Source organism: Lacerta agilis, chromosome Z (assembly GCF_009819535.1).
Source record: "Lacerta agilis isolate rLacAgi1 chromosome Z, rLacAgi1.pri, whole genome shotgun sequence".
NCBI lineage: Eukaryota > Metazoa > Chordata > Lepidosauria > Squamata > Lacertidae > Lacerta > Lacerta agilis.
In genome coordinates, this window is record NC_046331.1 from 23,797,710 (window position 1) to 23,824,027 (window position 26,318).

General features: G+C 43.4%; 1 protein-coding gene across 1 annotated transcript; it reads right to left on the bottom strand.

Annotated features, from left to right (window-relative positions):
- Positions 1–580: 580 nt before the first annotated feature.
- On the bottom strand, positions 581–26,206 carry VSIG1 (V-set and immunoglobulin domain containing 1). Its single transcript, XM_033138248.1, has 8 exons — positions 26,170–26,206; positions 23,948–24,108; positions 18,805–18,924; positions 9,402–9,600; positions 5,344–5,505; positions 3,289–3,408; positions 2,361–2,499; positions 581–871 (listed from the first exon to the last, which is right to left on the bottom strand). The coding sequence occupies exons 1-8, from the start codon at positions 26,204–26,206 to the stop codon at positions 679–681; spliced, it is 1,131 nt and encodes a 376-aa protein (XP_032994139.1). The 3' UTR covers positions 581–678.
- Between the last annotated feature and the right edge of the window lie 112 nt (positions 26,207–26,318).

A 26,318-nucleotide genomic window follows, 5' to 3' on the forward strand; every position in this document is an offset into this window, starting at 1 on the left:
GCCAACCTTAAGCCATGGGTACATTTGCATTTTTAAGTGTGTGTTAAGGGCTCCAGACTCTGGGCACTTCAGTAGAATTAATCTGAGTCTGGAAAGTACTATAGAGATTATTGAAGGAGTGGAGAAGAGGGCTTCTCTTCCAATTTCCTCCTTCAGCTCTGTGTACTTTTCATAACCAAGAGACAGTGAAGGGGAGGGGTCAGAGGCTTTGTGGGTACCAAGGCAAGACCTCAAGAGCATAGGTGCAACATTTACAACATGTGTTAAAGGAATAGTACCTCCCTTTCTTTAGCTGTTTGAAAGCATGGGGTCTCTAACTCCTTAAAGACCTGGGCTCCAGTTCTGAAACCTACACACCAGTTGAAAAGATGACCAGTACTGCTAACCTGCTGGAGGAGAAAGGGGAGGGAAAGGTGAGATAGAAACTGCAGTGGTGTGCATGCAGGCCCAGGCCAGGGGACAAAGCTGCCATGCATGGTTCTGGGTCCTGGATGTTCACATACAGCCAAGGGAGTCACATGCTGAGCAACCTTTTGTGCACGCAGGCCCTGATCCAAAAGGGGACCTGCATATGGAAGCCCTTGCTGCACTGGGGGCACTGGTTAATATGGCTGTGCTTTTTATAAATTCATTACTAGACAAGTTGCTGTTGGGTTCCCTTAATGTTGTGGGGAAAATTTAGGCAATTGGTTGGTGCCCCATTTCTTGTGTCGCATTCTCAGGCATGGCAGCAACCTCAACCTCCTCTGGGGTGCTGTATTCACTGGTCTCATTGGATTCTTTGCTTGGTGGAACAGCTGCCACTGGGGCACTTTCTTGGCTGGGCACAGCAGTGTAGGCAACATTCAGTGGCTCTTTTTGAGTCACAGTCCTGCAAGACAACAAAGTAAGAGCACATTTTTCTCCCACAGAATATCTCAAAAGTATTCAGAAACTTCATGCAAAACAGAGAAGGTAGTAGTAGTACCTTTGGGGCTTTTTTATTGGGTTGTTGGTTTTGTTTTGATTTTATGTATTTGATTTTTTCTATGAACTGCCCTGAGACCTTCGGGTATAGGGCAGTATAGAAATAAAATAAGTAGTAGTAGTAGTAGTAGTAGCCGTAGTAGCCAAATCCATTAAAGCACATGTGCCTCTAGGAATAGTTCTCCCCTTTCCTTTATTCCCCAACCCCATCACATTTTTCAGATGGCTCATGGTTTTGAAGATAACAATTAAACAAGCTGCACAGCTACAATGGCTGTAAGAAGACAGAATTATAGGGCTGTGTCCAACACAGTGCTAAGTTATAGTACCTTGGTTGTATACTGCAAGCGAAATGTTTTGCTTCAGCAGAATGTTGTAGTGCAACAGAATGCAAAAGCTGATTGCAAAGGCTATTGTGAAATAAAGTCACAAGCAACCTGTTGTGCAATAAGTTTCCACTAGCAATAAGTTTCCACTAGCCCAGCTGTTGTGCTGGATTTCTCTGTTGCACAGCATTAGAACTCACCTGTCTATTGGCAGAAGAGCCCTTGTTCTAGCAGACAGACAGCTGATATAGCCCATCATGTCTGAAGCAACCTTAGAGCAATGCCCTACCTACCCCATGCAGGCAGCAACTACAGCGGGTGGCGCTGTGGTCTAAACCACTGAGCCTCTTGGGCTCGCTGATTGGAATGTCGGCGGTTTAAATCCACAGAGTGAGCTCCCGTTGTTCTGTCCCATCTTCTGCAAACCTGGCAGTTCAAAAGATGCCAGTGCAAGTAGATAAACAGATACCACTGCAGTGGGAAGGTAAACGGCATTTCCGTGCCCTCTGGCTTCCGTCACAGTGTTCCGTTACACCAGAAGCAGTTTAGTCATGCTGGCCACATGACCTGGAAAGCTGTCTGTGGACAAACTCCGGCTCCCTCGTCATGAAGTGAGATGAGCACCGCAACCCCAGAGTCACCTTTGACTGGACTTAACCATCCAGGGGTCTTTTACCTTTACCTTATTTTTTTACAACAAGTATGAGGAACCCTTTTCAGCTTGAGGGACACATTCCTTCATGGGCAATGTTCCAAGGGAGTTGTGTGCCAGTGGTGGGTGGGGCCAGAATAAAAGTGAGTGGAGCAGTTGTTATGACTCTTTTTGAACCTTTGTATAGTAGGCTTCATTCCAATCACAAATATGTCAGGTTTCTGTACACACACATATCTGCAAGCAGGAACCATTACTACAGTTCAAATAAATATTTCAACCAGGGGGGGAAGAGCATGGAGCGGAGCCAGTGGGAATGGAGCGTGGCCAGTGGGGAGCCACAAGGGCCAGAAAGAGAAACCTGGAGAGCTGCAAAGCTGAGCCCCCAAAGCTGAGGTTCCCCATGCCCAACTTACTGCATTTCACTGATTGCAGCTTTCTCTTTTTTCTTCTTTTCCTTCTCCTTTGAGGCTACAACCCAAACAATTACACCAATCAGAGCAGCTGCCAGAATTGCTGCAATTAATGCGCCAACAATAATGCCACCTTCTGAATCTGAAAGAATAGGGAAGCCAACTCATTTAATATATGGAATGAACTTGACAGATTAGAACCAATGCACCCTGAGAAGCCGATGTTCGCCTTCTTCCGGTGTGCTCCCTGCAAAGCAAGAATGGTGGTGCTGTTGGGGCAGTAGGCCCAGTGCTGTTCTTGGAACCCCAGCAGATGCCTGACCTCAGCACCTTCTGGCGCTGGCCCCTCAACAGGAAGGTTAGGAGAACATATTTAACCTCCCCTGCTGTTTATGACTAGCTAGCTAGAACACAGCCTGGAATGTTGTTGGTGTTGGGATGGTTCCTTTTTATTATTATTCTTTTGCAGCTGAATGTTTTCAGTAGGTTGACAAAAGCTGGAAATGATTCTGACTCCACATTTGCTTTCAGGTCAGCAGCAATTGATGTTCTTTCAGAAGCTCAGCAGAGAGAAACAGTGTCACCAGTGGCAGCTCAAGGTTTTTGGAGGGCCCTGGGCAAGCCTCCATGGTCCCCTCCCGCCCTCAGCAACCCTGCCTGTTCAGTGCAGCAGGTTCAGGAGGCTTTTGTCAGTGGGATGTACATTCTTGGCAGATGCCTGAGTTACCATCCCTGGTTGTAGCACTACATCTTTTAAATGTGTCTTCCCCTGTGTCTGTTCTGTTGTCCTTGAAACCATGCAAAGCACCTGATCAGCTCAGGTCTTGTGTCAGCCCCAGGCATCCTGGAACAGCTAATATTTGGGAATTTCATTGAATAGCTATTCCAAATATAAAGAATGAAAAGGTTGACATAACTATAGCAAACTCACGTTTTGTAGTGAGGTCGATTTGGCAGGTGCTGTTTCCAAGAGAGTTAATAGCTGTGCAACGGTAGTAGCCTTCTTCAAACTTCGTCAGGTTTCCTATTACCAAGTGACCACTTTGAGGAACTGTAACAAAACGAGAGAGAAGTTGAGGTTTAATTTGTTCACCTAAGATATTTATACATTCCCACCCCCACCCCCTTCAGTCAAAAAGGCTGCTAGAGCAGCTTACAAAAATCATTAATAAGGTCCCTGTCCCCAGCTGCACAACCTCAGGTGTACAAGAGGCAAGATGCACAAAGGAAAAGGAAGAAGCAGGGAAAGTAAGTTCAAGGTGGGGTCAACTGCCTGTCAATCAACTGATGTCCTGATGACATCCAGTGACTGATAGGTGAATAGATTATATTTCCTGATCAATCTGCTGGACTTGAATTTCTCATAATATGTTTCATTTATATTATATGATAAGTTGGTCTATAGAACCATATATTTTGATATGATATGTTGAATCACATTTAAAAAGAATTTATATGGTTACATACAGCCTGTTACGTTGTTTGTGTTGTTACCAGTTTTGTATTTACGTGACAAAGGGTTTGGTAGTGTTTTCATTGCACCTGTCAAAATCAGCAAGGGCTGGACAAAATATACATTTACATTTGATATGCATTTGCTATTTTGTTAATTTGAATTTTTTGCGGGAACAAAGTTATGTATTTGTTGTTCGTTAACTTGAATTTTCTTGTAAAATAAAACTATGCAATAAAAAAAATCAGCAAGGGCTGTGGGTTGGGAGAAACGGGTCTGTAGGGAATTTGTTGATGAAGAAGCACCATGCAGGATTGAACTCTGTGCTTACCAGCTCTCTACTCAATTCTGCTCTCTGCAGGAGTCTGATTTGCCAATGCATCCCCCCCCCCCAGGGAGTGCACTGGCAAAGAAGGACCCAGCAGGATTGAAGCTTGCCTCTGTGCCTATCAGCTGGTGTCACCCAGTGATTCCAGATGACAGGTGGGCAAGATTTTAAGGGAAATAGATTGGCTTGCAGGCTTTGTTTGGATGGCTGTCCAGTCCCTAAGAAGGGAGAGCATGAGGGGCCCTGCAGTGGCCCACTGGGAGTTAGCATCTGGAAAACAGACAGAGGAGGCATGAAAGGAACCTCAGCACAGTTTTCCCCACTAGAGGGAGATGTTTTGTTTTTATATTACAGCCATTCTTTCTAAATTTGCATCTATGCATTTAAATCAGCATGTACACATCCTATGCAAACCAGTGCCCTCTCTTCTTCTTTTTGGTTTTCTTCCTTTTGCGGTGAACTGTGGGTGGCCACCGTATTCATGTCAGGTGTCTCATAAGGGCTGTAGCTCAGTGGTAGAGCACCTGCATTGTATGCATATGGGCACTGGTTCAATCCCCAGCACCTCCAGGTGGGGCAGGGAATTATCCGCTGTCTGAAATCCTAGAGACCCACTGACAGATGGCAGATGTCTTTCTGCTGAGGTTTTCAAGAAAAGGCTGGACACCCACTATCATCAGGGTTACTTTCAGTGTAGAATACCCTTTATTCATCCCAGATGACCCAAAGCTTCTTGCTACTCAAGAGTTCAGGCAACCACCAGTATTTTTCAGGTGTCCTCTTTAAGCCACATCAGGCTTTGCATATTGCCTAAATCAGGGATGGGGAACATGTGGCCCTCCAGATGTGCTCGGACTGTAGCCCCAATCAACCCTGCCTAGCATGACCAATGATGGCAGCTGAAATCCTACGACATCTGGAGGCTACAGTTCCCCCATTTCTGATGCTCAGAGCCAGCCTACCCATAAGGCAGGTTGAGGCAGTCACCTCAAGCGGCAGAAGGCCCAGAGGCTCTGCCACTGGCGGTGAAATGGCACCAGCAGTGGCACCAGCTTCCAGTGGGATCTCTCTAAAATCTTGCAAGATATTGCAATGCATGCCAGATCTCACTGGAAAATGTTGCTGTTTCTTTGCAGGCACTGCTGCACAACCAAGTTAAGAGGGCCGGTTCTGCTGACATAACACAATACACAGATATTACTTACTGTAGTTCCCTGTCACGTGTACGACTGAATCTCCTGATACTCTGTGCCAGAGGTATATAGGATCAGGCATCCCCATTTCAGAAAAGCAGAAAAGGGTGATGGCGTGGCCAATTTCAGCCTCATTATTTTGAACAAAGCCGCAGTGAGGCTTGGAGGGGGCAACTAGAAAACAACAGCAGAAAACGCAGATCAGTGAAGTTCTCCCTGAAATCTGTGGCATCATTATAAATACGCCTTGTTCCAGTTATTATAGAACTATCAGCGAGAAATAAAACATTTTTTTAAAAAAATTATTTTTTATAAGTTTTACGCCACCAAAACATTTAGGATAAAAATAAATTAATTCAGCAACACGAAATAAAAACCCAGGACACACACACACACACACACACACACACATATAACACATATTTATGTATATAACAGTATTTCCCCCAAAAAAACTACTTTAGCCCTTTTACAGTAAAACAGATTTATTTGCATATATGAAGTTGGTAGGGCAGGAGGCAGGAAGCCCAAGCAATAGGAGGAGCCAGAGCCAATGACAGGCAGGGCCAACTAAGTCTTGTTTTGTCCCCATCTTCCTCCTTGATGGGTTCTGCAAGAGCAACACTGAGATTATAGTGGTTGTAATGAAGAAGTTAGGCAGATGCCGGGGTAGGCCAAGACTGAGGTTGATGGGGCAGTGCCCCATTTGCCCCGACAAACCACCCTCCACTGCCTCAGGGTGCTACCATCACCACCACCTTTTAGGGTGGTTTTTTTTGGGGGGAGGGGGTGTCGAAAAATATTTTTATATTATTTCGGCAAACCTTTGTTCCTGCAAATCAGCTGACATTTCTCCCCCATTATAGGTGGTGCTGTTTTGCCTAACATAACGGCTGGCACTCAAGAGGACTGAGTTCCTTTGTAAGAATATATAACAGTAATGATAAGGCACTTCTCTGTAAAAATAAATATCCAAAGTCGCTTACAATGAAAGTCACCCAGTAAAAACACTAAAAAAGACTCACATAAAACTGACAGTGTAGCAACAATCGAGAGTCAGAAGAGCAGGTTTTAAAAATTCCGTAAAAAAAAAAAAGATGCATGCGAAAGAGCCATTGATCACCCATTAGAACCATGTTGTTTTAACATTTTGACTGTGCCTCTTGCAGTCAAAAGATTGCCTAGAAAATAATGTGGCCCCAGGCTTTAAATCAGCTTCCATCAGCCCCAGCTAGCTTGGCCAATGCAGGGGTGCTGGGAGTTGTAGTTCAGCAACATCTGCAAGGGCACAGGTTTCCCTCATTGCTTTATTATTTTATTTTATTTTTAATTTAGACTTTATTAATTAAAAAAGAAAAACACACATTGCATCTCATACATTTCCATAGTAACATACAATATCATTGTTCTCATACCTTTCCCGTTAATCCCATCTCCCCCCACCCCCCCACATCCCTCTGACTTCCCTCCAGCACTCTTTCGACTTCCTTAAAGCTATTTACATCTTATTTGTACATTCATAATTACTTATTTATGCCTTATTTGTACATTCATAGTTACTAAATTGTTCTATACTCCTCTTATTAATTCTTTAAATTAATTTGTTAATCCTAGAATTCCTTCATACCTATTATTCCAAGCATATTAGCACTTCTTTCTTTGAGCAATGTTTCTCCATATACTCTTCATAACATTTCCATTGTTCTTTCAGCTTTTGATGTGTTTGGTTTCTTATTGCTGCTGTCAATTTTGCCATTAACAAATACTCATTTAACTTGCTTAACCACTCATTCTTTGTTGGTACCTGTTCTGTCTTCCATTTTGCTGCTATCACCATTCTGGCGGCAGTGCTAGCATACAGGAATACACTTTCCTTTCCTCTTGGTATTTGGTCGTCTAATAAACCTAGCAGATACACCTCTGGTTTCTTTACCATTGTTTTTTGCATCATTTTTGTCATTTCTGTATGTACCATCACCCAAAAGGTTTTTATATCCTCGCATAGCCACCACATATGTAATAGCGTCCCCACCTCTTTCCCACATCTCCAGCAAAGGTTAGACTTCAATTTGTAGATACTTGCAAGTTTCACGGGGGTCAAGTACCATCTGTAGTGCATCTTAAAGAAATTTTCTTTAATATTGTATGAAGCCGTAAATCTAATGTCCTTTCCCCACAATTTCTCCCATTGCTCCAAATTTATTGCATATCCAAGATCTTTGGACCATCTTAGCATTGCCTCTTTAACCTCTTCTCCCATTAAATCCCACTCCAATAACAAATTATATGCGCCCGAAAGTACTTTTTTTATTATTTTGGATCACCACTCTTTCAAATTTGGAAGTTTCCTTTGAAAAACCTTTCTTTATGTCTACAGTAAACATACTATTCAATTGTATATACTGCCATCTATCGATTCCATGCTCTCTTAATTCCTCATATGATTTTAATTTGTATTTACCTTCCTGATTTTCTATTAACTGTCTATATGTCGGCCAGATTTTGTTTATATTTAATCTTTTCCTAGCAATGGCTTCTATCGGTGAAATCCACCATGGTGTTTGCATTTCCGCATATCTTTCATATTTTTTCCCTCATTGCTTTAAATGTGATGCAGTTAATATGTTGTTTTTTATTATTCAAAGCATTTATATAGCACTTAATAAAGTACTTATATACCACTTAATTATTAGCATTTCTAAACAGTGTACATACTGGTACATATATTCATTCCACACCCTTCATTCAACCAAATCCTAAAGCAGATTTGCACAACCCATAATATGTAGCACCTCATAAAATACAACAAATCCACAAGATTCTAGTTCCTTTGCCTAGCTCTTATTACCAAGGCTTGAATGAATAGACGTACCTGAAGCTGGCATATCATCAGTGAGGGGAATGGGTAATCAAATTGTCAAAGGGAGAGAGTTCCACTGTTCAGGTGCCATTTTGGATAATGTTTAGATTACGAGCCTTGAAGCACAGGTCTTGGCCACTTCTTATTAATTGCATGAGTCCCTTTTAACGTTTCAACTATCAAAAAGTGAGCCATGGCAAGTAGGAATGGACAAATCTGTCCATCTCGGTTCTCCAAGTTTTTTTGTTTTTACAGTTCATTTCTTGATACTTCTGCAATTGCATTTTTATAAATTAAAATCTTTATGAAAATTCACCGGTCTTTTAGTGCAAATTCATCCTCAGAAACAATTTTTTGCATGCAGTTTTTAAAGCCATTTCCTCTGTTATAATACATTTTTATGTTATTTTCATGAATATTTGCATTTTTGTGCACACTTTACCCTAGTATATACATTTTTATATTTGTTACTTGGTTGGGAAACTGCAATGCAAAATTCAGAGAAGTGTGAATTTTGAAGAATGGCTGTGTTTCAGTTCATTACAACAGACACAGACATGGAGCCAAAACAAGGCAATTGAAAAACAAGTGAGAGGTAACAACATGCTTGGTAAAATCCCAAGGTATGCAAAACTACAAGGTGTTAGCAGACCTTGCAGTATGGATGAATTATATTGGAATAAGGACTTAAAATTTCTGGAGTTCAAAGGCTTTACTCATGCAGGAGGTATTTACAGAATACATGGAGATAAGAGAAAGTGGCAGACATATTGCTGGGAGAGAGCAGCAAACAAAATGGCTCAGCTTTTAAGGGTGAAGTTAACTTACACAAAGCAAAGATTACAAGCAAGTGCTGGCTAGGTTGCTTTCAAAACAGTGCCCTCTTGTGGTTTAAAGTAACACATGCATTAACCAGAAACTCAAAAAATTAAGCATCTTTCTTTGAGCAACAATAGGAGGAACTCACCTGCCCCTGCCTCCAAAATAGTCCAACAAAAACTAGACATGCTGTAGACCTGGAATGCTATATATCAGCTGGAAAAGAAACATGAAAACCAGGGGACTGGTATACCAGTCTTAAAGGGAACAACTGGCTGGAGCCCTGATCAGGAGTTTTCTAGTTAGGATCTGTTAACGCTGAGTCTGAAATTCAATGTTGTGTATGAAATCAATAGGAATGGTACATAGAAGAAGAAGAAGAAATAAATACCTAGTACGCTGACAGACATTGTTTTTTCACTCTGGGCATTTTGGTTTTCAGGGTTGAAAACTTCACAGGTATAAATACCAGAATCCGATGCCTGCATGTTGTAGATGGTTATTGATGCATTTCCTATTCCGGTGCTGCCTCGAATGCGACCCTCAAACTGTCCATAAGAATATGAGTTGGATCCCTGCCGATAATAAATCTGTAGCACAAAATTTAAGGTCAGTCACAGTCATAGTAATGAAATAAGACATTTGTATTTTCTGTTGTTGTTGTTTTTAATTACTTCCAGTATCTCTATGTTATCTTTCAATAAAGTAAAAGAGTTGTAAATTCAAGTCAACAGAGTAAAACTAGAGTCATGTTTTTGAGCTCCACATGATCACAGGACATATTTTAGGGTTGCCATATTTCAAAAAGTGAAACTCCGGACACAAAAGTTGTTGAGCTTTTGTTGTTGTGCTGTGTCATTGACACAGGACTTTTCCATAATTTTGGCATCGCATTGCCAATTGCCAATGTCACATTGATCAGTGTAGCTACTTTGCAAAACTTCATGAAAAATAAAGTGAGTTTTCTGCCTCTCTGCTGCCAGAAAAATGCACCAATAATTTCTACTAGTTTAAATTATAATGATCAATCCCTGTCACCCAGCAGCAAAATCATTCTATTTACTTTACAGATCAGCTAGATTGTATTCAAAGAAACACTCATGCAAATGGATGCTGGATTGACTAATGCTTATCATCAATGTTATCTAGACACTGCTGTTGACTGAAAGCAGGCTGCACCCTAAAACTACCAAGGGTTACTGCAATCAGGAAATACCCCCCCCCCAAAAAAAGGGTCACACTGTTGCTTGGGGCTCTTATATGCAACATTGCATCTCCTTCCCAGCTAAAAGAAGTGAAATGAAGAGATTTAAAAGTCACAGGGGACTAGAAAATTGTATAAGGGTGACCCCAGAATGTCACTCTGCAGGAATGATTCAATCTCACAACAAAACTTTTAGATGTGAGCATTTAAAGTAGATTAAAAAGCTTTGTCACTCTAGCACACTCACAATATTTCTAAGTGTGTGTGTGTGTGTTGCGGTTTGGAAATTGATGTAAAAATGGACTGAAATGTGTGGGGTGAGTGAAAAGCAAATCAGAGCAAATGTTCATTGCCATATAACCTACTTACAAACAATTCAGAACAAATGCTCAGTAAAGACCAGATATCATCTTACCTCTGCATAAGATTTGGGCAAGCCAATCAGGGCAAATCCTCACTAAATGCTGTAATCTGGAAAAGCCCTAGCTGAAATGAAACTACGTGAATAATTTTAGGGTAGTTGGCCACCAAAGGCCTTGTTTTCTTCTAAAACCAAAGGCTTTAACTCCTGGAAGAAGAATTGTTTATTATGGCCTCAGATCAATTAACATTCAGTGCAAAAAGAAAAGATACAACACTTTTTAAAAGTACAAATAAAATGCAAATACTTTTTTTCCCCTCTCAAAAAGCCAGCAGAAAACTCTCTCCTGATCTGCACTCAGACAAGACGTGTTTTTTTTGCGACCCTCTCAGGAGGGCTGGCCAAGACATCTTGGCACCTGAGGTGAGCCACAAAATAGTGCCACCAGCCTGTCAGGGAAGAAAGAATCAGGGAAGATCTACATCAGGAACAAGGGGAGGGGGGAGATAAAGATCTACAATGGGATCTGCTGCTCCTGTGCCTCCTGCTTCCTGAGGTGGTCACCTCACCTTGCCTCTCAGTGATAAAAGAGAACACATTCCTTAAAAGCAAAACAATACTAAATTTATGGGAGAGAGATTCACAGAAAAATTATCAATAAAGACATAATCTAAAGGCCTGACTCCTACACAGAGAACTCAACATGGTCAAAATCTGACCACCAGCTAATTCTGCCAGCAACTCTAGGCTACTCTTTCCAGGGAGATACAAGGAATGCATTTCCACTGTTAAGTATGTACAGGTGAAACTCGAAAAATTAGAATATCGTGGAAAGGTTTTTTTTTTCCAGTAATTCAACTTAAAAGGTGAAACTAATAAATGAGATAGACCATGACATGCAAAGTGAGATATGTCAAGCCTTTATTTGTTATAATTGTGATGATTATGGCGTACAGCTGATGAGAACCCCAAATTAGCAATTTCAACTTTGGGGTTTTCATCAGCTGTACGCCATAATCATCACAATTATAACAAATAAAGGCTTGACATATCTCGCTTTGCATGTCATGAGTCTATCTCATATATTAAACTCCATTGGCTAATGAAAACAATTGCTTACATAAATTGACTTTTCCACGATATTCTAATTTTTCGAGTTTCACCTGTATTTCCTCTGTTCAAAAACAATATAAAAAGAGCCTGCTGGATCAGGACAAGGGCTCATCTGGTCCAGCACTCTGTTCTCATGGTGGCCAACCAGATGCCCAGGGGGAGCCCACAAACAGAACCTAACTACAACATGGTGATACCCAGCAACTGGTAATCAGAGACTAACTGCCTCCAACATGGAGGTAGGGCATAGCTGTCATGCCTAGCAGCTAACCTCCCCTGCAAAGAGAGGTGTGCTGGTAATGTCAAAGTTCAGCTCACCATGGCAGCTCCTGTAGCCATAGTCTACAGCCCTGTCCACAACAATTTTGGAGGTCCCTTGGCACCCCCAAGTACAATAAGTCTACCTCAGCATTGACATTACCACCACCACCTCCTCCTAATCATCCTTTTACCACCTGTATGCATGCCAGGTAGAGGTGTAGCAAGCAAGCAGTCAATGGCATCGACTGCTCTCTTTCTGGTACTCCATCAGAGCCAGAGATGGATGAACAAATAGGTTGCAATGGGGAAGAGAAGGAGCAGGTCCAGTGGGTCCGCTGCACATGCAACACCTACTAATCCCTTCGGCACATAAATATACACCCCAAAGCAGCAATGCACAACATCATTAAGTTTCAGCTGAAGGTATTAAATATAAATAAACAAGAAATTACAAACAAATACCACATATGGGGGCAATATGACCAAGGGCAGCCCTAAACATAAAAAATTGCAATAAGTCAAAAAGACCAGAAGTCCTTAGCGGCAGAGTCCTACACTAATGGCACTTCTAAGGAGACAAATCCATTCCTTGGTCTTCCCTGGTAGAACCATGGTCATCATAACCTGCCCTGAAACCCAAAGAGCTACCTCTGTTACTAATCTATTATGATTGCTCCACAGATTCCTTGAAAGATCAGGGAAGCCATGAGAAGACATCACTATGGCTTTGAACAAGGGTGGGGAACATGTGACCCTCCAGATGTTGTTTTACCTATCAGCTACAGGCAGCATACGCAGTGGTCAGGGATGATGGGAGCTATAATCCAACAAGAACAGGAGGGTCACAGGATTCGAGAAGAAACCAGTAGCTACAGAAGGCATTAGCCCTTTAATTATCCATTCAGGGGTGAGGGGTGAGGTCTCTAGTCAATGGATACTGTAGCCCAGGCTATAAAATTTGGCACTTGCACCAGGACACTGTTGAGAGAACTCGTATGTTCTGCCTCAGCTGCAGGATCACTAGCTATGGTCATAAAACCCACTCCTAAAATCACATAACTCTCGGGAGTTTTGGTCTCTAATTAATAGAAGATCAAGGAAATATCCCTTGACGATTATTCCGGCCCCTACATGGGAACAGTTCCTGAGGAAATATTTTTCCATGACAGAGGCCCTGGTTGCCCATTTGGAGCATCTTTTTAGCTACAGTGGTACCCCGCAAGACGAATGCCTCGCTAGACGAAAAACTCGCAAAACGAAAGGGTTTTGCGAGTTTTTAGTTGACTCGCAAGACGAATTCGTCTATGCCTGTTTTTCGCAAGACGAATTCGTCTGGCGAGGTACCACTGTAAGCTGGCTTACCTTTTCGCTCTGGTCGGGAGGGGTGATGTCCGCGTCCGCCATTTTGGATCGACTGTGCATGCGCAGTTGATCCAAAATGGCAGACGCGGACAACATCCCTCCCGACCGCAGCGAAAAGGTAAGCTCCGCTGCCGGTCGGGAGGGGGCCGTGGGATCGTGCCCGATGTCGGGCATGATCCCACGGCCCTCTCCCTCCTTCCCGGAGCCCCGCCGCTGCGTTTTAAGACTGCAACGATTGTTGCAGTCTTAAAACTCGGCGGCGCGGAGCTCGGTGCCGGTCGGGAGGGGGCCGTGGGATCGTGCCCAATGTCGGGCATGATCCCACGGCCCCCTCCCTCCCTCCCGGAGCCGCGGAGCTGCGTTTTTAAGACTGCAGCGATCGCTGCAGTCTTAAAACACAGCACCGCGGAGCTCCGGTGCCGGTCGGGAGGGGGCCGTGGGATCATGCCCGATGTCGGGCATCATCCCACGGCCCCCTCCCTCCCTCCCGGAGCCCCGCCGCTGCGTTTTAAGACTGCAACGATTGTTGCAGTCTTAAAACTCGGCGGCGCGGAGCTCCGGTGCCGGTCGGGAGGGGGCCGTGGGATCGTGCCCAATGTCGGGCATGATCCCACGGCCCCCTCCCTCCCTCCCGGAGCCGCGGAGCTGCGTTTTAAGACTGCAGCGATCGCTGCAGTCTTAAAACACAGCACCGCGGAGCTCCGGTGCCGGTCGGGAGGGGGCCGTGGGATCATGCCCGATGTCGGGCATCATCCCACGGCCCCCTCCCTCCCTCCCGGAGCCGCGGAGCTGCGTTTTAAGACTGCAGCGATCGCTGCAGTCTTAAAACACAGCACCGCGGAGCTCCGGTGCCGGTCGGGAGGGGGCCGTGGGATCATGCCCGATGTCGGGCATCATCCCACGGCCCCCTCCCTCCCTCCCGGAGCCGCGGAGCTGCGTTTTAAGACTGCAGCGATCGCTGCAGTCTTAAAACACAGCACCGCGGAGCTCCGGTGCCGGTCGGGAGGGGGCCGTGGGATCATGCCCGATGTCGGGCATCATCCCACGGCCCCCTCCCTCCCTCCCGGAGCCACGGAGCTGCGTTTTAAGACTGCAGCGATCGCTGCAGTCTTAAAACACAGCACCGCGGAGCTCCGGTGCCGGTCGGGAGGGGGCCGTGGGATCATGCCCGATGTCGGGCATCATCCCACGGCCCCCTCCCTCCCTCCCGGAGCCGCGGAGCTGCGTTTTAAGACTGCAGCGATCGCTGCAGTCTTAAAACACAGCACCGCGGAGCTCCGGTGCCGGTCGGGAGGGGGCCGTGGGATCATGCCCGATGTCGGGCATCATCCCACGGCCCCCTCCCTCCCTCCCGGAGCCGCGAAGCTGCGTTTTAAGACTGCAGCGATCGCTGCAGTCTTAAAACACAGCACCGCGGAGCTCCGGTGCCGGTCGGGAGGGGGCCGTGGGATCATGCCCGATGTCGGGCATCATCCCACGGCCCCCTCCCTCCCTCCCGGAGCCACGGCGCCGTGTTTTAAGACTGAAGCGAGTGAACAGCAGCGCTGCTGTTCGCTCACTGCAGTCTTAAAACGCGGCTTGGCTTGGCTCCGGTGCCGGTCGGGAGGGGCCCCCGGACTTTTTTTTCCCATAGGAACGCATTAATTAAATTTTAATGCGTTCCTATGGGAAAAGGTGCCTCGCAAGACGAAATTTCCGCAAGACGAAGAGTCTTGCGGAACGAATTAATTTCGTCTTGCGAGGCACCACTGTATTTACCTATCTGGCCCAATACTGACCCTGCCGAAATTACAGAATTAATAGCTCAGCTGAAAACAGGTAAGGTTCCCGGTCCAGATTTGATACCTGCTGAGGCTATAAAATTACATCCTATATGGTGGGCCGGGATCCTAGCTAAAACCTTTGATGCAATTAATGCAACTGGCCAGATACCAAGAACGTGGAAGGAGGCCACTATAATTCCAATTTATAAAAAAGGTCCTCCAGGAGACCCAGGGAATTACCGGAATATTAGCCTACTATTGATTATAGGGAAATTATACGCCCGTTTTTTGTTAGCAAGACTGATGCGGTGGGCTGATGAGTCAAATGTGACCGGCTATGAATAAGCCGGGTTTAGACCAAACCGCTCCACGACTGATCATGCAATAACTCTCTACCATCTGGCCCGGAAGTACTCGTCCCCCTGTCCAACTCTATGCTGCCTTCATAGATCTGAAGCCAGCCTTCGATAGTATTCCTAGAAATATACTATGGGATAAACTTGCACGATGGGGTATTGATAGAAGGCTTCTGTGGCTCATGATCCAACTGCACAAATGGTCAGCTGCCAGGGTAAGACTTACACCTGCCGGCAACCTCACTAATTCCGTGCCAATAAATAAAAGAGTATGCCAAGGTTGCATATTAGCACCCTTCCTTTTTAATCTGTTTATCAGCGATATAAGGAACCCGCTAGTTGAATCGCACGAAATTATTCACGCTCCACGTCTTGCAGACTATCACTGTCCGCTGCTCCTTTATGCGGATGATGCGGTGATTTTCTCCTACTCCAGAGTGGGCTTAAGGAGGGCACTTAAGATTTTTGCTGCTTATTGCCATTCTAACCAACTGTCCACAAACCACTCTAAATCCAAAGTATTGATTTTTTTCAAGAAGTAGGAAATTCTATACATGGAAACTAGATGGAGTGAAAATTGAACAAATACTTAAATTCCAATATTTAGGAATATACTTCCAATATAATTTGGGGTGGAAGTCACAAATTAATTACTTATGTAATAAGACTAAAGCCCTATCTCATTCTCTTCGCTTTTTCTTTTCCGAGGGGGCATTACATGTCCCCTCGGCTCTAAAGGTGTTTAACATAAAAGTGATTGCCACATTGGCTTATGCCGCCCTGCTCTGGGTGGCTTCAGCAAACCTTACACCTCTGGAGACACTACAAAATCAATTTCTACGCCAACTCCTAAAGTTACCATCATGCATCAGTAATACATCCATCTGTTTAGAACCGAAGATCCCCTCAATAGAGTCGTCCCTATGGAGGCGAGTCTTTAACTACTGGCTATCTCTTTGGCACAGATTATCTGGTCATTACCTTGTCCAATGTTTATGGCGAGACAATTTTGCAAATCAGTGGACTAGTAAAATCCACGCCAAATTTCTGTCCTATGGAATTTCACCATCAGAACTCCTTAAGTTAGATCTGGCCGTAGCAAAAAGACTTTTTAAACAGAGATTGGAAGAGGTAGAACTACATCAAAATCTACTAACGGGGGGGGGGGGGGGGGCTGTTCGCCGATGAATATTGGCACCACTCCTATTAATCAGGTTCCAGCTTACCTAACCTCCCTTTCCGTGGTGTCACACAGATTTGCCTTCATTAAAGCGAGATTTAATGTTTTTCCATCAAATGTGCTGAGACACAGATTAACCAAGGGCCAGGTCTCTGTTTTGTGTGTTTGTGACAATAAGTCAACTGAAACCCTCCAGCATATAATGTTCAGTTGCCCCATGTACAGATCGGCTCGGACTAGTATATTAAACCCGATAATCCAGAAACTAGCCGATAAATCAGCCGAGTCACATCTTGCATACATGCTGCAAGATACGGACCCCCATATAACCCTACAAGTTGCAAGGTTTTTAACTGCAGTCCTCTCGCATAAGAGATGTTCTGGAATGCTGTTTGATTATTGAAAGTTTTATTACTAATTTGTTCAAAACCTGATCCCCTTGTTTTGTGTTTTTGTAATGGTATTATCATTTGATAATGAAATTATCACCTTGAAATGGTATCATCTTATGCTGTTATGGTTTTGTTTTGTACCGTTTTGTTGTTTTATACATGGGCAAAAAGCCAAAATAAATATCTGTAACTGTACCCACTCCAAAAGCCTTCTCCAATATGCTGATCCTGCTTTGCCTAAACTTCCTGTCTGGTTGGATCACTGAGACTACTGACCTCCTGCTTGCATGGTCCATCACCTATACACCCATCATGGTTACTAGAACATGGGTAACTATTGCAAGGTTATACCTGTCCAAACATGGTAATAGTTGGTGAATCTGCTGAAGCTGAAAAAAGACACTCTTTGCTACCAAGAACATCTGATGCTCAAGTGACAATTCTGGATCCAAGAGTATCCCCAAGCTATGAGCCTACCTCTTTAGGAGGTGTGCAATTCCATCAATGACAAGTTGAACACCACATAACTGTACAGATGAACCACCCACCAAAAAAAACCAAAAAAAAAACCCACCCACCAACAGTGCCGCATCTTTTCTGGATTGAGTTTCTTAGTCCTCCACCAGTCTATTACCATACCCAGGCACCAGTTCAGAACATCTACTACCTCTCTTGGGTTAGACGATTAGAAGATATTGAAGTGAGTTTGGATTATTTCCCTTTTTAGAATCTGCCCAATCTGACAATTTCAGTTTCTCAGTCTTAAATTCAGTTCTCTACATTTCTGCAGTAGTTCACTCCCCACCTCCCCCCCCAAAAAAAATCCTCATGAGAAATCACCAGCATTTTAGTGTCCTTTTTCCTAACATACACATTTTTGCAAGCAGTTCCCCTGAATGCATGCTTGTTCGTAATTTTCAATATATGCATTTTTATAGCCGGCTGCCCCAATATACACATTTTGTACATATTGCTTGGTTGCTGAACCACATCACAAAATTCGGAGGAGTGCAAATTTCAAAGGATATCTGAGTCCTAGACTGCAGATTGTTCTGGAATTAAGTAGTTTAATATTCAAATCCCAACTGAACTAATTATCAACTGGGTAACATTGATTCTGTCACATGGGGACTTGCTATGACAAAATGAAGATTAATCCTGAAATGCAGTCTTAAGACTGCGTGAGGAAGAAGGTTAGAGCTTATATTTGACGAAACCTAACTCCAGAAACCTGCAAAGAGGATACAGAAGAACATAAATAACAATGCTAGATATCAAAGTAATATGTTATAATGGGCAGCCTTTGGAAAACTCAGTTTCATAATGAAAAATAAAAATATTTCCATAGAAAGCTAAAGTTTAAATACGTGCATATTACCTGTGATGTGTTATGGAGCAGAAAACTGGACTATGACACAGGGAAACATGAACAGCTTAAGAACAAAACAACATGCCGTGGAGCATGCAGTTTTAGGAATATCATGCAAATACAGAAAAACTAATAACTTGATATGACAGAGATCAAAAGTTACAGATATAGTGGGAAAGGACGCAAAGTTAAAATGGACATATGCAGAATCGGTGGCAAGAGGTGACTCAGGCTGATGGAACAAAGCAGTGTTAGTATGGAGACCCTACAATTGCAAAAGACCAAGGGGACGATGCGATGGATGATGGGTGGATGAACTAAGAGCATGGCTTATGTGGATGCAAGAAGCAAACAGCAGAAAGTGATGGAGAGTACTTGAAGAGGTACACATCCAAAGACGGACTTGAGATGCTGTAGAAGAAGTTTGCCTTACCTTATAAAGCCAGCTACACCTTCCCCGTGCATCTGTTAGGTACACCATCATTTGACAATGACCGATGGTCTTTTCATCAATAAAGTGGCACGGGGAAAGCTGCATTTGAGTAGAAATGGGCTGATCTAAGAGATGAGTTGTGACTTTGAGTTTTCATACAAAACACAGAACACTCTTTCAGCAGAGGCAGCTCTAAACAAGTTGGAGGGATATTGACATAAGAGGGATTTAGTATAGGGTTGCCAGATTTATGGGTTCAGCCCTGGGACTGGAGTTTCGGAGTCCATTCTCGAAGGGCCGGAGTTTTGGGGCATTTTTCAGCCTGAAAGCCACATTATCTCATGGGGGCTGCTTGTAAGCGATAGGTGGGGCCAGAGGCAAAAGTGGGAGGAGCAACAGGTGTGATGTTTACCTTTGGACAGCGAAAGCCAGAGGTTTCTACATGTGACCACCACCTACCCACCAACCCACACCTGTCTCTCTATCTATTCAGGAAAGCAAAGGACATTATTACAGTTCAAGAACACATTCCAGCCAGGCAAAAACACACAAGGGCACAGAACAATTGATGGGTGGAAGGCAACATTTAGGACTGATGCTCCCCTTCCCTGCTCTAGAAATATCAGAAGCTGCCTTATACTGGGTCAGACGGTCAGACCACTATGTAAGTATTACCTTTACTAGCAAAGAATAATTCACAAAAAATATCTTTAGGCATTTTTACTCATGAAAGCATAAGGGTAAAGGAAATTATAGCAAAATAGTTATATATAACTACTTAACAAACATACACAAACATCACCTACCGCAGATGTACAGTAATTAATTTATAAGAAAATCAGTAGCTAATGCCAATAATTGGCTATCTTGTTACTTGTGACATTTCAGAAGCGTAAATACTGTACAAACAAACACTACCAAAGCAAATAGCTTTGAAAGAGATAAAAACAGTAAAATTTAAATACAAAGCAAGAGAGGGGGTTTGTACTAGGTTCTATCCTGGTCATAAATAAGTAATCAATGTGCTCATAGGGGCCAGTGTGGTGTAGTGGTTAAGAGTGTTAGACTTGTAATCTGGGGAACCGGGTTCGTGTCTCCGCTCCTCCACATGCAGCTGCTGGGTGACCTTGGGTTAGTCACACTTCTCTGAAGTCTCTCAGCCCCACTCACCTCACAGAGTGTTTGTTGTGGGGGAGGAAGGGAAAGGAGAACGTTAGCCACTTTGAGACTCCTTCGGGTAGTGAAAAGCGGGATATCAAATCCAAACTCTTCTTCTTCTTCTATCACCCCCTTGGCTCTTAAGAGTCCTGCCAGGTAATCCCAGCACCCCTCAGGAGGTGGTACGACATACTTTGGGAGCCGCTGATCTAACTCATTACCTTCTCGCTCTCTATGGAGATTCTAACTCATTGTTGTCTAGGATGACTGGAAGCCACTATTCAGGACTTCAAACAGGGTTGTTGTTTTAACTAGCTCTCCTTGGAGTTGCCTGGGATTGAACTTGGAACTTCCTGCATGCAACATACCTGCTCAACCTCTGAGCTGAAGCCCTTCCCTCTGAACCCCAGGAGAGCAAGTTTAAATCAGAGGACTGTCTCATATTACAACCTTTGGATGTTAGCCTTGGCGTTTCATAGCAGGGTTATTTTAAAAAGATATTGCAAAACACACTCAGGATTTTGAAGAGAAAATCTTGCATCAAATAGGTTATTCCCCTCCCTTCCCCAACCCAATAATGGTTGTTCCATATTTCCAGTGGAAAATAGAGACAGGAATCCCACCAAATGACACAACAACAATCCTATTCCCCTACCCTGTTTTTTCACCATATTTGTGGACATTTGTAGCTCCAACTCCTGACCCCTTGCCTATCAGATTTTTGTATATGGGGCTCTATCCCATGACATCAGAAGATCCTGCCCCCTGATTCACAGCGGCATGAGTCCCTGTGCACAGATTCAAAGTCTTCCAGAGTATTGTTTTTTTGTGTCTGGGCTGATTATGTGGCGGACCATGGCAAAAATTATCAGGCTGTGCTCACAGGGTGATCATATTAAAATATTGGGTTGTATATTGGGTTGAACAGACCCTGTTGCTCCTTGAAAGTACACAACCTGAAGACATAGGAGAGCACGAGGGAGAAGAACAGTTGAGGTGAGAACCCAGCCCTGTTTCACACTTCTGTTTATAGGGAAGACATCTGAGTATGAGCCATCATACTGTACAATGCCATACACAGAATCAAAGAATCATAATAACAATTTTATTATTTGTACCTCGCCTATCTGACTGGGTTGTCCTAGCCCGTCTGGGTGTGCATGTGCTTGTGGACATGCAAAGCTTAGGTGAGCACCATATCTTGTGGAGCATTGTGAAGAGTCAATGGATCAAAGTTAGCAACGTCTAAATTTCAGTAGGTCTACTCTGAGAATGACTAACATTGGATACAATCCATTGATCTATCGTGTTCAGACATAAACACAGGTCTCTGTTTATATCCACACATACGAAACTGCTGTATATCAGTTTGAAGGAGTTACCTATCCGTCTCAACCCATCTACTTTACAGGGATACGGTGGCACTGTGGTCTAAACCACTGAGTCACTTGGGCTTGCCAATCGGAAGGTCAAAGTTTTGAATCCGCATGACGGTGGTGAGCTCCAGTTGCTCTATCCCAGCTCCTGCTAACCTACCAGTTCAAAAGCACACCAGTGCAAGCAGATAAATAGGTACCGCTGTGGCAGGAAGGTAAACGGGGTTTCCATGCATTCTGATGCTTGTCATGGTGTCCTGTTGCACCAGAAGCGGTTCAGTCATGTGGGCCAGATGACACGGAAATGTGTCTGTGGACAAACTCCAGCTCCCTCGGCCTGAAGCGAGAAGAGTCCTGCACCCTATAGTCAAGTTTGACTGGACTTAACTGTCCAGGGGTCCTTTACCTTTACTTTATCCAGGAGATCTAGAAGAGGGTATTTTATATCACTTGATTATTCCAACATATTTTGTTTATTGTATTTTGTTTTCTTCTTGTTATCTGATTACAGGTTTTTTTTTGTATTTTACCCCACTAGAAGGGTTTTTTGAGGGCTTTTTATAAAGTGATTAACAAATGCAAATAATCATAATAGAGGGAGATGTCAGAGATTTCACCTGGGGCCAATCTGCATTCAAAACATGCCCTCTCTAGCACTGAGTGACATAGGCTTCCCCCTCCAAGACAGATGAAGTGAGAATGCAAGTGTTCAAATGCATGATGCAGCAGTACAGTTTTATATACTGGAAATAGATTATAAAAGTACAAAAACATAGGAGGCAAAAAGAAGAAATGGGCTGCTTATTCTCAGTGACAGTAATCTAGGATGTGGGGAGAGGGGAAGAAGAATGGCTGTCCCTGCAGCAGAATGAAATCACAGGTGAAGAGAGTACACCCCAAGGATGACTGGCCCTTATATTAGGGAATGAAGTGATCTACATAACTGGTCTTCAACTGATGGGTCAGGAACCAATTTCTGCATTGTAACCTGACAGAATATAAGTTATGACATTACTACCATACAAATATATGTACAGTAGGGTGAATCAAAAAGTGCTAATCTACATACTGGTAGATGTTATCAGTGCTTTTTTTCTTCAAAAATGTTTGGGTACTCTCCTTTTCCTACTCATATTGAAATACTGCTCCTCAATGAGACCAAACTTAGATTCACAAAATGTTTAGGGGTATGCGTACCCCTGCTTCCCCCCAGGAAAAAAAACACCGGTTGTTACAAATTATTGTATATGAAGAGTTTTTGTATACAATGCCGATTTTATTAACTAGCTATTTTAGACAGATAGATAGCTAGATAGAAAGATAGATTCTGCCTCTGATAAAGGGCACCCTACTTGAAACAAGCTGGGCACTTCGTAATATTTGGCAGCACTTCTGGGTGTTGAGTTTTCAGCTTAACCACAAACTGGTCACCAACTATTCCCCTGCACTAGATAAGTGGTTGCCTTGGACTAACATATGGAATTCTGTTGGTTGGTAACTAACAGCACAATCCTAGGCATGTCTTCTGAGAAATGAGCACTGCTGAGATCAATGGGGTTTACTTCCAGGGAAGTGTGTGCAGGATTGCAACCAGAATGTGGTAAGAATCAGTAGCCAGTAAAGTGAGATACAGGGAAGTAGCCAATAGGACCATTCCCCAATCCAACAAGTTTGCAGCCACTGCCCTCAGTCAGAGCAGCTTCAAGTATTTTAGCTAAGGGTATATTTAAGGGTGGAATAAAAAAGGCATCTAAAATGACAGATGGAAGTAACTCCCTGCTGTGAACCAAGATCCACTGCTGTGTCACATGGACTAGTAGCAGGCAGGGTGGGGCAGAGCTGTTTACCCTGGCTTCCCAGCACAAGAGGAAAAGGTAAGGACGGTCAGCGTGATGTGGGCCTGCACCACCCCACATTCCCTGCTGCCCCACCCTTCTCCCTCTTGGTTATCAGAGCAACCCAGGTTGGGAAGCCACATAAGCAATGCCTACTCCCCACCCCCACCCCGTTCCACCCCAATAGCTACTACTGGTCACATGTGAAATGCCCCCTTCATCTGTGCCTACCAGGATGAAGAAAATAGGGGTTTTCCTCAAGACGGTTAAAGGATTAATCCCTGTTCGAAGTTTATGTCTCCTTCTGCTGTCCCAAGGACGTACCCACTTCCAGGGAAACTTAATTATTGAGTGGAGCAGTTTGATCTCATCCTCTGAGTCTGACCAGAGGACCAATAGCTACTGGTGGTCAGAAGTGACAGGAGGGTGCCAGCACTTAGCTGACATCCTGGCAGCAGGATTGCTGTGGGAGGGAGATAGTTGGGAGGTCTGTATTGTGCAAAAGCACCAATGGATCCATATGGTGCCCCTGCCAGTGTGTTTGCACCACACTGAACTCCATGTCACCTTGCCCTGCCCACTCTCCCTCCCAGTAAGGGGCACGACTCCACTACTGTGAGGTCAAAATGATTTTTAAAGAAATATTTGGGCCTTCCTTAGAATAACTTAAAACTGCATCAAAAACGGTACCTAATTGGCATTCAAAGCTATTGGTAGCAGGTGATACATAACTAAATACATGGCTATATAGATATATTTCTTAAAACTTCTTACTACTGGACGTTTCTTCAGTTTGTGACTGTAGAAGCTCCACTGAATGAACAAACCAGATGCAGACATCTGCGTTCTGTATGTGCATTGAAGAGTGACATTTCCACCAACGGTTGTGTTCACAGAGGTTTCTGGCACACTCACAATCACGCAGCTCACAGGTCCTGTGGAATGCAAGGCCAAGCAGGTCAATCAAAGGCTGTGAGAAGCCAAGGAAGTAACACACTGTTCCCATATGTTCCTATATGTTCCCTCCATTGCACCATGATCAAAGGTCCTATCCAGGTTTTCCAAGTGAAGTGCTACATGTGGGTAGGGGCTTTTCGGCTGTGGCATCAACTTTATAGAATGTCCTGCTCTCTGGAAAGATTGGAGCAGGGCTGTAGCTCAGGGGAAGGGTACCTGCTCTGCATGCAGAAAGTCCTAGATTCAACCCCTGACACCTCCAGATAGGCTGGGGAGTTTCCTCAGTCTGAAACCCTAGAGAGCTGCTGCCAGTCAATGTAAACAATGTACTGTACTGAGCTAGACCTGACTCAGTTTAAAGCAGCTTTGAATGCTTGGCTCTCTCTAAATGTGCACCATCAAGTAAAGCATGGCTTTTTCGGCCCAGCTTTTGGAAGTTCATCAGGCTGCAGATTCCCAACTCCGTTGCTTTGGTAGTATGCAAGACTCGTCTTCAGCAGTTATTTTATGTTGGAACAAAGATTCTTGTGACTAACAATTAAAGACTAACCATTTTATTATGGCATTACAAGAATAAGTTTGTTAGTCTTTTTGTAAGAACTTTGTTATTTTTGCTGCAACAGACTAACACAGCTACTCTTCTGGAAGATTTACATTGGGCATTTTTTCCCTTTGTATTCTGCTGGGCATTTTTATTATGTTTTGAGGGGGTGCCATTTTGGCAAAATAGGTGCAAGAAGGCCATGTGGAATTTGAAACTGGTTTCCACCCATTCTGAACCTAAAGAACACTGGCATATATAAATAGAAGATAGAATAAAAATTCCTCCGGGTCTGGAGGATACTTATTGTTCACAAATGAAAGGGGTTTGATTTTGGCTAAGCATTTTATATTGTTTATTTATTTTAGTCACTTTCCACAGGCACAGATCTGAGTGGCTTTGCCTTTGCCATGCCACTTTCCCCCAGAAAACCCGCACTTTTGTGCGAAATCAGCATTCTGCAGAAAACCCTATTGCCATTTAGCACAATACTGCAGATGTTCCCAGAGAAAAGCAGCCTGGCAAACAGAAGTGTAGATGAGGCCTTAGTTGGATATAACCCACAGTATATTTAAGTCTAAAAAGGCATGGGCATCCATGAGGGCTTGTGCCAGCCTAGTGTAAAAGTTTCACCTTATAACAACTGACTGGTGTTGTATCATGAACTACTTTTGAAACTCAGTTTTCTATGAGACATATGGGTTCTTTGGATCCAGATCACAATTTATAGGTCGGTAGGTAGTTCAGTCTTCCATGTGTATTAACTCAGAAATAGGGATGGAGTAGAAATACAATTCAGCAGGCCAGGATGATCAAATTCACACTTTCAAATGCAAACTGAAACACAGTGATCCTTCAAAATTAACACTTACCTGAATTTTTCAGTGCAGTTCCCCCAACCAAGCATGCTTACAAAAATTGCATATATTAGAGGAAATTGTGCATAAAAATGAAGAAAATGGTGGAAATAATATACATAAATGAATGTTTGGTGGAAATTGTGTACATATATCAAAACTGCATATAAAAATATCTGTATATGAAGAAATTCACACTAAAGTGCTGGTGAATTTTCATACGCATCTTTAAAAATAACAAATTGCTGTAAAACGTGACTTAGTGGTCAAATTTGACATAATGGTCAAATTGCTGTAATATGTGGAAAGCTGCATTTAAGATTGGAAAAATTAAAAACTGAGAACTGAAACTGACAAATCTCTCCATCCCTACTCACAAGTCCCACTGCATTAAATGGATCTTAGTCCCACGTACTCCAACACCCTCTGAATTAGTAATCTCCAAGTTTTAGAGATACTTTTCAACAGTTTAGAAAAATATCACACAATTATTGATGTATAAGTAGTCTTTAAGCTGTGGAAAAATGATTTTTGCTTTAGCTCTATCCCAAAATATATATTGCTTGTGTTGACTACAGTCCAAAAAAGACAAGCCCTTTCATTCTTGTTTAATTTCAACCTCTATATTGAATGAGTCTTACCTGTGATTGCAGCTAGAATTACAAGTATCTTCAACATGGTTGCTGGTGTCTTTACAGGCCCAGAGAGAAAGCGACGCAGATGCTGTTGCATGAAACAGCAAATCCCAACTGAGGACTTAAAAAAACATGCTCTGAGTTTTATTTTATCA